General features: G+C 43.6%; 2 protein-coding genes across 3 annotated transcripts in view; both read left to right on the top strand.

The window, feature by feature from the left end:
* Window positions 1–6,235, top strand: part of fbxo21 (F-box protein 21) — a 127,196-nt gene extending 120,961 nt beyond the window's left edge. Inside the window, exons 11-12 of one of the 2 annotated variants that reach the window (XM_070887721.1) lie at window positions 3,314–3,347; window positions 5,379–6,235. In XM_070887721.1, the coding sequence (XP_070743822.1) occupies window positions 3,314–3,347; window positions 5,379–5,507 (163 nt within the window). In that variant the 3' untranslated portion in view covers window positions 5,508–6,235. The remainder of the gene's footprint in view (window positions 1–3,313; window positions 3,348–5,378) is intronic. The other variant, XM_070887720.1, reaches the window with a different exon arrangement.
* The window catches only part of sdsl (serine dehydratase-like), a 57,174-nt gene continuing 50,879 nt past the window's right edge, over window positions 5,758–12,052 (top strand). Inside the window, exon 1 of the mRNA XM_070887726.1 lies at window positions 5,758–5,805. The gene's annotated coding sequence lies outside the window, so the exon portion shown is untranslated. The remainder of the gene's footprint in view (window positions 5,806–12,052) is intronic.

The following is a 12,052-nucleotide window of genomic DNA, read 5'->3' as shown; positions in this document are numbered from 1 at the left end:
TCACATCCTGCGTGAGAGCGTTGTCTCTGACATGTTTAAGAGTCAGCCACAAGGACAATGCTGGATGCTTGGTGACAACCGATATGGCCTCGCCATCTGGCTGATGACCCCCCTGTGTGACACCCACACCGAGGCCGAGAACCGATACAACCAGAGCCACATTGACACACGCAATGTAGTCCAGAAAACAATAACTGTGCTTAAGCAGCGCTTCAGATGACTGGACCACTCAGGACGGGAGCTACAATGCAACTCTTTGAGCAAGTGGCTAAATTCGTTGTCGTATGCTCCATGCTGCACAACCTGGCTATCAGGAGGGGCCAAGAATTGCCAGAAGGGGCTGATGCTCCACCTCAGGAGAGAGAGGAAGAAGACGATGGGAGGGCTGGATACTGACCTCGGGCCAGACAATCAGGCTGACTATGCAACTATGCTCATGCCCCCCTCCAGACCGCAGGAAAGGGCCTATGGTGACTACATAGCCGCAAGACTCTTATGTGAGGAGTTGATATCTGAACAATTTGCCTGAAAGAACGTTGCTGTGAGTGACAATGCTGACACACTGCTGTGTGTGTGCAGCTCAGACATCAAAGATGCCCATCACCTTGGTGCCAGTTAAAGTTTATGTTGATTGAAGTTAAGTTTTATTTAGCCCTTTCATGTTAAGGAATCACCAGTGTGTAACAGTCCAGCTATCTGAGACAATGTGCAACAAGGTTATGTTGAATAAAAAAAATGTTATACCAACATTGGTCTGAAATCATAAGTATCACAACCAAAAACATCCCGTCCACACTCCACTTTTTTGACCATTGACATCAATCAAATGGTCAACATGTCCAGCAACACAGAATACAAAGGCAAAGCAGGAGGTGGCCCCCCTCCCCTCCCATACATTACAACAAATTGCATACACCCAGATGGAGATATAACACAGCCATCACCTGCGGACATGTACCTCACTTTCCTTCCCCCCATCTCTACCCCTTCCCCTCCTCACTCCACCGTGTCTGGCCGAAGAGCTCCTCAGGTGGTGCTTCATTGGGGGGGGATGAAGGCAGAGGCGGTGGTTGGACTGGAACGGGGGGTGCCGAGGTGGGAACATTCTCTGATCCAGAAGCAGGATCTTGGTCCTGCCTCTCATCTGTCGTTCGCAGTGGTAGTGCGGAACCTAGGGGTGGAGTGCCATTGCTCCAGGACCACTGGGAGGCCTGTGCCAGCAGTGTTCCTGGCTATCGCCTCCAGGGCCTCCGCTATCTGCAGAACATACTCAGTCATAGTGGCCAGTTGTCAGGATATGTCCCCCCCCAATGCTTCGAGGATCTGGTCACCAATGTCTACAGTCCTCCTGGACAACTGTACCATCTCTCCGTTCTCATGTGGCGCTCATGGATCAAACCTGCCACGTCCATGAAACCTCCGCGGGGTCAGCGCCATCCTGGGGACAAATGGGATTCTCTGTGGCGAGGTGCTTGGGGCCGGTATCTCCAGAGTAGAGGCTGGAATGACCGGAGGAGTACTAGATGGCCTTGGGGTGGAATGGCTTCTGGAGCGTTATGATGCAGGTTCTTCGAAGACCCCGCTCTCATCCGTAGAGAACAGACCCAGCGGATTGACGGGTGAGAATCGGAGCTCCTCAGCACCAGATGTAGGATCGTTTGGCGAGTCCGGCCCCACGCCCCCACCTTCTGGCCTCTGTGGTCTTGCCTGGGGCCGTGCTGCTGGCTGAGCTGCAAAACACAAATGAGGTTATTGGAGGAGAAGGGGGTGCTAGGATCACAAGGTGATTCCAGCACTACACACAGCATATGCACAATAAAAGCACCACCGCTATCAAAATCATCACCGATATCACATTTCACGACCATCAATATATTCTGCATTTCAATGATTTTCATGAGGCCAGCATTATTTATAGGACAATTTTAGAAATCATCTATCATGTATGATTGTTTGGATACGAGTGGGGTGGCATCTATTGACTTTACATCACGCATTAGTGTGAACTTTACTCATGTCACATCTCTTCAGGGTCTGCAGACAAATCACCCCAGCGTGGCTCGACCTCCTGCAAGAGGGAGGCATTTGCCTCGTCCGAGAACCTTCTCGTTCTTTTGTGCCCTCCAATGTACTCCTCTCCCAGTTCACTGCTCTCACCAGCGTTAGTCTCCACAGTGACGCCTCCTCCTCTCCCTCCATTGTAGGCCAAATGCAGGCAAATATCTGGCTGGTAACAGCTAATTTTTGTTTCCCCATTTGCTCTAAAGCTCTAAACTCTCCCTCCTTCCTCCCAAAGTAGCCACACCACACCCACACACGCCTTCAGTCCCTCTCAGCTCCCTCTCTCTCTGTCTCCTCTTCTGTGCATCACGATGACCCTTGACCTCCTGAATCGCGGGAATTGAGCGTTGCCATGCCATTGATGAGGACGGTGACACTTTACGGCAGAAGGTCAAAGAAATTTAATGCTACCGCCCATTTCATATCACTCGCAGTAACGCCCAATTTCAAAAATGGAGACTTAGGGCTTTGAGAATAGGTGACAAGCTGGCGATCTGAAAACCCATTTTTACTTCCCATGCCAGAAATCCCGCCCATTTTTGGGCGATCTGCACAAAAGTTTAAAATCTAGCCCTGGGTCACTTTTCTCTAGAAATAAGATGACTGATGTGTAGCTTAATAAGAGATCTTTAAGATGATGAAAGGGTTTGGTAGATAAGATGTTTCCACTTTCAGGTGTCACCAGAACCAGGGACTATAAATATAAGAAATCAAGTTGAGAATTCAGGAGAAACTTCTTTACCCAGAGAATGGATAGAATATGGAACTCGATACCACAAGGAGTAGTTGAGGCGAATAGCATAGATTCATTTAAGGGGAAGCTAGGTAAACAATTGAGGGGGAATGGAATAGAAGGATATGTTGCTGGGGATAGATAGGAGGAAGCTCATGTGGAACATAAACATCGGCATGGATCTGTTGGGCTGAATGACCTGTTTCTGTGCTGTAAATATATTGGCCCTGATTTTGCTGTAATAAATCTGACAGCATCTTCTGGCGTCCACATATGTGCATTTAAAGGTGAAATCCAGAGGTCAGAGATACCTTGCTCCTCCACGGGGTGCGCTGTTGCAGTCCCTTGACTTGGCATAGAAATCACTGTATTCACGTAAACTTAGGGTTCTTACCCATTAGTTTTACATTAAAGATGGCTGAAAATGGTAGAGCTTTTAGATTCAGGAGTAAGTAAGTGGCATAATAAGTGATAATTACTGCTGAATAACCTCTCTGGCCCTGAAAATTTATTTTACAGGTGTGAAGACTCATTTCCTTGTAAGAAAATTAAAGTAAGTTATTTTTACTTTTACTATTTGTTTCTTTTACCTTTTCCCCTTAATCCCATCTGTATTTCCCAATCTTTATTTCGCTTTCTAATTTATATTTTCTGCTTTATACTTCCTGGTTTGGACTCTGCGCGGCTCAGTGAGGATTCTTCAATCTGATTGGTTGAAGCGCCACGTTGTTGCTTGCCCTATTCACACATGTAACAGATCCACTGTAGAGGGCACCTCGCTGGAAGTCTCCCTTGCAAAGCCGGTTAAATCTTTGTGGGCAGCTGCCAGTGAGGTGAATGGCGAGCGCCGTTCCTTCGCCGCTGACAGCAAAATTCGGGCCTCTGTAACTACGTCACATAATACATTGCTGCCAATTACTACTGTTATCTGCCAACCTATATCGCGGCTCAGGAGGTGACATTGTGCAAACAGTCCGCCAGGTGGTGATGTCTGTCAGTACAAATCCAACACATTCTGAAACTGGCTGGATACATTATGAAATAGACTAGGACAAGGTGAGTGGGTATCACAGTCAAACGGTGAGTGCACCAGTAAGGGACCCTACGGATCTGACTGCACAAACACCGAAAACAGACTGCATTAGACTCAACTTAATCTATCATCATTTCCACGTTAAAGATTTACAGCGCTGCCAGTTATTCCCACATCACTGCCCTGACGAAGCAGAGAACGCATTGTGAATTTGGAGGATTGGGGCGAATAATTATTTGTAAATGTAAGGGGAGAATGATGACATGCATTGAAGTGGCCAGCCTGGTGCCAGGAGCAACGCTGCAGCCGTGTTTTCATCCGGGCTGGAAACAAACAAGCGCTTTATTACAGGGATACACGACTAGTTTGGGACGGACCTTGTATCAGACAGCAAGCAAGAAAAGCTCTGTACATTGGGAGTTCTCATTCTCGCACCATATACAGGTAGTGAAACAGACACACGCCTGTGCTGATTAACCAGCGATAGCAAGAAGTTAAACATTTCAATACATTGAAAGTTGTTCTTGAACTGCGATGACCAATAAGCCCATCCGCGACAGAAGGGGCCATCAACCCGAGAGCTCCAGTGAGGCAGAAACAGACAGCAGCTGGTAATAACTCCAAATACCTTAACCTTAGCACCCCCTTTCTGCACGGCAGGAGCTGTGAGATGGGTGTGTTGGTGTTTCTGGGGGTTGGGGAATGGCTCGAGGATTGGAGGGCTGACTGCTGGCGGGTGATCTGTACCCGAAGTGTTAGCCTGATCTTAGCCTTTTAGTTTTCCCTGTTTCCATTTCGAGCTGCCTTACCCACCCCGCCACCTCAGCCACTCGCCTGTTTCCTCGTCTTCCTTCACTTCTCTTTGATATTTCCCCCAGTTCTAATTAAAGGTCCACACCGCAAATGTCAACTTGTCTGTTTCTCCCCACAGATGCTGACTTTACCAACATTTTCTGTTTTCGGTGAAAATTTTCAGCGTTTGCAGTTTAAAAAATTGAGTTTTCTGGTTTGGGGTAATAAATGTTCCTCATATTTTACAGTAAATTAATGCAATTAACTCGCAGGTTAAGAAACAATCAGATCCAATCCGATCTGCACAATTTTACCCAGATTTAAAAAGTAGGAATTTTTTCAACTGTCAGGTCGATGTCTCGGGAGCCCCTGTGTAATGAAGAAAAGGTTCCCGGTCTCTTGTAAAGGCTGAATTCGAGGTTCGTTTGTCTGCTGACCCAGAGTTCCCGGGTTGTGGCCCATGGTCTGCTCAACACTGGAGCTGAGTGCGAGCTTCTGTAGACCCCGGTCAGATCCATCGGGCCGGACCCAGAGCCGCAGCTCAGTCCCACCCCGCCCAATACTGACTGGATTTGTTCAAATCCATAGTCTGTGTATAAAATGATCCACATAAAAACAACAGGTTTAGTCTCCCACGAAAATTACCTCTGTCATTACATTGCAAACGTTTTAAAAATATTATCCCTCGCACTTTATTGCGTGAGATGAGTTTATGACTCGCTGTTGCTCATATCTATCTGATTTGCTGTCTTACTGCAGAACTGGAACGAGTTAGTGAACTTCGCAAACAGAGGCAAAATACTGCGGATGTTGGAAATCTCAACTAAATACAGAAAATGCCGGAAACATTCAGCATCCGTGGAGAGAGACCGTTATACATTGTCATAAGAAACGTGATGATAACGGGACCTATAATTTCAACCCTTCCTACGAAGGCGATTGAAAATGGTGTACGGCTGTGTCTGTCAGTGAAGTTTCAGAGAAGTGAATCCATGAACGATCATCGCCCTCTGTCTGTGGAGACAAGAATGTCATCGCACTGATACACACACATCTGCAAAGACCAACTGGAGTCCTCCATGTTACTGTTAACATTAAAATCGGTCGCCTTGTACCGTGTGTTTATATTGAACTGTAGGGAAAACTTTGGGACCAAACCAGCTGAATTATTGGAACTGCTAATTTGGTAAGAGCTACCAGTTTTACGCGATGTATTTCTTAATAAGAGGAGCATATCCCTGTTACCTTTAGTTTTTTTTTTGGATGGTGTCGAGCTTCTTGAGTGTTATTGGCGCTGCACTCATCCAGCTTCAGTGAGAGGCGTTTATAAATTTGCAAACTGCTGTATCTGTAATTTACTAATAACTGATATAAATGACAGTGGCATTGCTGAGTCACCGGTAATATTTTAAATGGACGTTAACTCCGAGTACTGTTTCTACTTTAAAAATAAAGCTTGGAGCAAAATACATTACGTAGGCAATAAGTAAAAATATAAATATATAATTACAATAAAGCAAATAACGGTCTTATAAACTTTGTACAATATCTACACGGCGATATGGAATTCATATAATGTGCATAGTTCTTGTATGTACATAATAAAACACATTAACAAGAAGGAACTAGCCTGATTGTCATACAATTAGAATCAGGTGTCCTTGAAATCTCAGTATGATTTGAATTTAAGGACACGCAGAATACAATAGAGAACAACACATCTTTGATTAGCCTTTTGGAAACGAGTGTTATCTGTGGAACGAAATAACAAGGTCACTATTATCAACAAGATTCTGAATTGTCTTATAATGCAGATTTTATAAGAGTGTGGAATTATGAAACTGGCAGGATCTTTCAGTTCTTATAGATGTTGTTTCTATTCACTTAAGATATATAGAAATGTGGTTCTCTCTCTAATGGTCTGTTTATAGTAATAGAAAGGAGCTAAATCAAGACATGACTTGACCAATATTTACCATTTTAAGTGTGCATTTGAATTACAACTTTTGCATGGTAGCAATGATTGGAATATACATCAAAACAAAAGCAGCAGTATAACTCAGCAGACTATCGAATGCATTACAGCTGAGCTGTGAAATCTCCTCTGGGAACCTATATAAGGGTGCATTTAAACTACAGCTTTTGCGTGGTTGTAAAGTGGCTGTAGGTGGCAAAACAAAAGTAAACTACCAAGCAGACTAAAGGCTTGACCGACGAGATCCCTTTTTGAAAGAGAGCAGTATAATCCAGTGTAAATGGCACAACTCCATAAATCCTGATCTAAACAGAACCCACCTTTTCAATAGACATCCAAGAACTAGTGGCAAAACCAGTAACTTTGGAATTGGCTTCCTGCCGATACAAATTGTGGTCATGGTCTAAGCATAGTCTATAGTGGCCAAGAAAATAGCTGCCTCAAGTCTCCTCGACCTACCCTGCTTGGGATACTTCCCAGCTATCTGACTCTTTTAGTTAGTATGAGTGCTTTCACAATGCTGGTACGCAATAAGGTGACAAAGAGGGTCAAAATTCAAATTCATGAAAACCAATAAAAAAAACTTTATCTGGTTCTTCAACAACATAATAACAGGAAAAGGCAAAAAAATAATTACTCGATGGCAAGTTTATGAAAATTGCATCAGAATACACGAGCTGCGTTATCTAGCATTCATCACTTGTTGTCCACAAGTGACCTCATAATTAAACAAACACCCAATATTCCTCAAAGCTTTCTTTGTTGATAGAATGCCCTTTGGAAGCATAACATAACATGCATAATTACTACTCCATTTACCTAATCTTGTAATGTCTTATGTACATATGAAAAAAGGACACTGCGATGCACGTTACCCCAATGATGCCTACATCCTGTATCTTCCCGTTACGGGATCACTTGTTTCAATTTACCACCTTTTATATTTCCAAAAGCCGAAAACAAGAAAATAGACCGTGAAAAATGTGAAGCACAAGTATATACTAACATGAGGAAATATTCTTTGCAGAAATTAGGTCACTGTTTGAACCATACCAGATAATTGTTCTAACTGTGAAGAGTTATTATATTCTGCAGGGCCATTGTTTAGTTGTGGGAACATGTTAATGTTAATAACATCACCCTAATGCAGGATGATGTTATAGCTACGAGGAACTGCATATCAGGAGTGCTGATAGTCAAGCTGTTGCTCGCAGTGAGCACTCCTGACATTCTGCTGGGCATATATCAAAGAGGAAGAGATACAAATGTACTTGTGTCAGCTTGTCTCAGTGGCAGCACTCCTGCCACTGAGTCTGAAGCTGGTTGGTTCAAGCCTCACTCCAGGATTTAAGCATATAATCTCAGCTGGTACTTTCGTGTAGTACTAAAGGAGTGCTTTATTGTCAGAGCTGCTGTCTTTTGGGTGAAACGTTAAACTAAGGCCTCCATGTGTCCATTCAGGTGGACATAAAAGATCTCATGGCATTATTTGAAGAATAGCAGGGGAGTTCTCCTGGTGATCTACCAACATTTATCACTCAACCTACACCACCAGAAACAGGTTAACCAATCATTTATTTTATGGCTGTTTGTCGGACCTTGCTGTGTGCAACTTGGCTGCCATGTTTGCTTACATAACAAGTGTCCACACTTCAAAAGTAATACATTGGCTGTGAAGCACTCTGGGATGTTCTGAAGACAAGAAATGCATTGTATAAATGTAATTATTTATTTTCCCTTCTTTCTATTAGAATTTGACAATTTTAGTTGTTGATGAAGTGATATGAACATTTTATTTGTTCTCTGGGTAAAAACTTCTTATTTTTAGAAATACATTTCTGGGAATCCACAGGGTCCTCTAATTTGCAAAAGATACAACACCAAATGATGGATTCAATGTCAGATGAATTCTGTTTTATAAGGACATTAATTGCTTCTTGAAGTAATTTCACTAGGTGGCAACGCAGAACCTGCTGTAACCTAACTCGGTCTGAAAACTGGAAAATCCAGCTACAATGTTTATTCTTGTAACAACTCCCTGAATTACAATTGAACAACTAAAGATTAAGGGAGAGATGTGAATGTAGTTTGTAATGTTACCACGCCCCTAACCATAACTAGTGAACTGGTTTACAAAGTCTGGCCACTTACTTTAATTATTAAGTAGTAAACCTATTATGATCAATTGGCCACAAACAGGCTCTTTGAAATGTGATCCATTTCTACTTAAAGTGAACCCATTGGGTTTGTTTATTGATGACACTTGTGATTGAAATTAAATGTGTGATTACTAATTTAACTGCATAAATATTTTAATATATTCGCTGATTTGATTTAGATGCTGGATCAAACATTAAAATATTCTATGAAACAGGTTGAGAACAATCACTGGATTTTTGACAATCCAATTTATTTGATAAATTTGTTAATTTATTTTGTTTTTTCCACACTCAGTCAATATGCTCCAAGGCTAATTAAAGGCAAGTGAGTTCTTGAGCTAGCTTTGGTGTATCTATCTGCCTATAGCCAACTAGGCTCTGATATAGACATTCCATAACCATGTGCTTTGTGGTTTGTGAAATAAAAACAAGTTGCCTTGTCTTCATTGATAAACAATGGAATGCAACATGCTGGGTTGATTAGGTTGCCCAGGTGAAGATGAGTCATAGAAACATAGAAAATAGGTGTAGGAGTAGGCCATTCGAGCCTGCACCACCTTTCAATATGATCATGGCTGATCATTCACCTCAGTACCCCTTTCCCGCTTTTTCTCGATACCCCTTGATCCCTTTAGCTGTAAGGGCCATACCTAATTCCCTCTTGAATATATCCAATGAACTGGCATCAACGACTCTCTGTGGCAGGGAATGCCACAGGTTAACAACTCTGAGTGAAGAAGTTCCTCCTCATCTCAGTCCTAAATGGCCTACCCCTTATCCTAAGACTGTCCCCTGGTTCTGGACTTCCACAACATCAGGAACATTCTTCCCGCATCTAACCTGTCCCGTCCCGTCAGAATCTTATACGTTTCTATGAGATCCCCTCTCATCCTTCTAAACTCCAGTGTATAAAGACTCAGTTGATCCAGTCTCTCCTCATATGTCAATCCAGCCATCCCTCGAATCAGTCTGGTGAACCTTCGCTGCACTCCCTCAATAGCAAGAACGTCCTTCCTCAGATTAAGAGACCAAAACTGAACACAATATTCCAGGTGAGGCCTCACTAAGGCCCTGTGTAATTGCAGTAAGACCTCCCTGCTCCTATACTCAAATCCCCTAGCTATGAAGGCCAACATGCCATTTGCCGCCTTCACCGTTGCTGTATCTGCATGCCAACTTTCAATGACTGATGAACCATGACACCCAGATCTCGTTGCATCTCCCCTTTTCCTAATCTGCCACCATTCAGATAATATTCTGCCTTCGTGTTTTTGCCACCAAAGTGGATAACCTCACATTTATCCACATTATACTGCATCTGCCATGCATTTGCCCACTCACCTAACCTGCCCAAGTCACCCTGCAGCCTCTTAGCATCCTCCTCACAGCTCACACCACCACCCAGTTTAGTATCATCTGCAAACTTGGAGAATATACACTCAATTCCTTCATCTAAATCATTAATGTATAATGTAAAGAGCTGGGGTCCCAGCACTGAGCCCCGTGGCACGCCACGAGTCATTGCCTCCCATTCCGAAAAGGACCAGTTTTTCCCGACTCTCTGCTTCCAGTCTGCCAACCAATTCTCTATCCACGCCAGTACATTACCCCCAATACCATGTGCTTTGATTTTACATACCAATCTCTTATGTGGGACCTTGTCAAAGGCCTTTTGAAAGTCCAAATACACCACATCCATTGGTTCTCCCTTGTCCACTCTACTAGTTACATCCTCAAAAAATTCCAGAAGATTTGTCAAGATTGATTTCCCTTTCACAAATCCATGCTGACTTGGACCAATCCGGTCACTGCTTTCCAAATGCACTGTTATTTCATCCAAATAATTGATTCCAACATTTTCCCCACTACTGATGTCAGACTAACCAGTCTATAGTTACCTGTTTTTTCTCTCCCTCCTTTTTTAAAAAGTGGTGTTACATTTGCTATCCTCCAGTCCATAGGAACTGATCCAGAGTCGATAGACCTTTGGAAAATAATCACCGATGCATCCACTGTTTCTAGGGCCACCTCCTTAAGTACTTTGCAGACAATCAGGCCCCGGGGATTTATCGGCTTTCAATCCCATCAATTTCCGCAACACAATTTCCCGCCTAATAAGGATATCCTTCAGTTCCTCCTTCTCACTAGACCCTCGGTCCCCTAGTACATCCAGAAGGTCATTTGTGTCTTCCTTCGTGAAGACAGAACCAAAGTATTTCTTCAATTGGTCTGCCATTTCTTTGTTCCCCATTATTAATTCACCTGAGGTTTAGGCAGGGAGTTCCAGAGCTTAGGGCCCAAACAGCTGAAGGCACAGCCACTGATGTTGTAATGAGGGATGTTCAAGAGGGCAGAATTTGAGGAGCGCAGGCATCTTGTGGGGTCTGAGGCTGAAAAAGATTATAGAGATAGGAAGGGGCAAGGCCATGGAGTGATTTGTAAACAAGGATGAGAACATTGAAATTGAAGCATTGTTTAACTAGGAGCCAATGTAGTTCAGAAAGTACAGGGGTGATGGGTGATCGTGATTTGGTGCGAGTTAGGACATGGGCTGCTGAGTTTTAAATGATCCCAAGTTTATGTAGTGTAGAATGTGGGAGGCCAGCCAGGAGTGAGTTGGAGTAGTCAAGTCTAGAGGCAACAAAGGCATGAATGAGGGTTTCAGCCGCAGAACAGCTGAGGCGGGGCAGAGGCGGGCAATGTTACAGAGGTGGAAAAAGGCGGTTTTACTTAATCCATGAATATGTGGCTAGAAACTCATTTCACGGTCAAATATGACACCTAGGTTGCGAACAGTCTTGTTCACCCTCAGATTGATGCTAGGGAGAGGGATGGAGTCAGTGGTTAGGGAACGCAGTTTGTGGCGGGGACCAAAGATAATGGCTTCGGTCTTCCCAATATTTAATTGGAGAAAATCTGCTCATCCAGTACTGATGTCTGACAAGCAATCTAACAATTTAGATACCATGCAGAGGTCGAGAGACATGTTGAAGAGGCAGAGCTGGGTGTCGTCAGCGTACATGTGGAAACTGACTTCATGTTTTCAGATGATATCGCCAACAGGCAGCATCTAGATGAGAAATAAGAGGAGGCCAAGGACAGATCCTTGGAGGACACTAGAGGTAATGATGCGGGAGTGGGAAGAGAAGCCATTGTAGGAGATTTTCTGGCTATGATTAGATAGATAAGAATGGAACCAGACATTCCCACATAGTTGGATGATGGTTGAGAGGCGTTGGAGGAGGATAAAGTGGTCAACTGTGTCAAAGGCTGCAGATAGGTCCAGAGGGACAGTTTAC

This window comes from Pristiophorus japonicus, chromosome 8, assembly GCF_044704955.1.
Source record: "Pristiophorus japonicus isolate sPriJap1 chromosome 8, sPriJap1.hap1, whole genome shotgun sequence".
In the NCBI taxonomy this organism is placed as follows: Eukaryota; Metazoa; Chordata; class Chondrichthyes; family Pristiophoridae; genus Pristiophorus; species Pristiophorus japonicus.
This window is presented reverse-complemented; position numbering and strand designations above follow the sequence as displayed.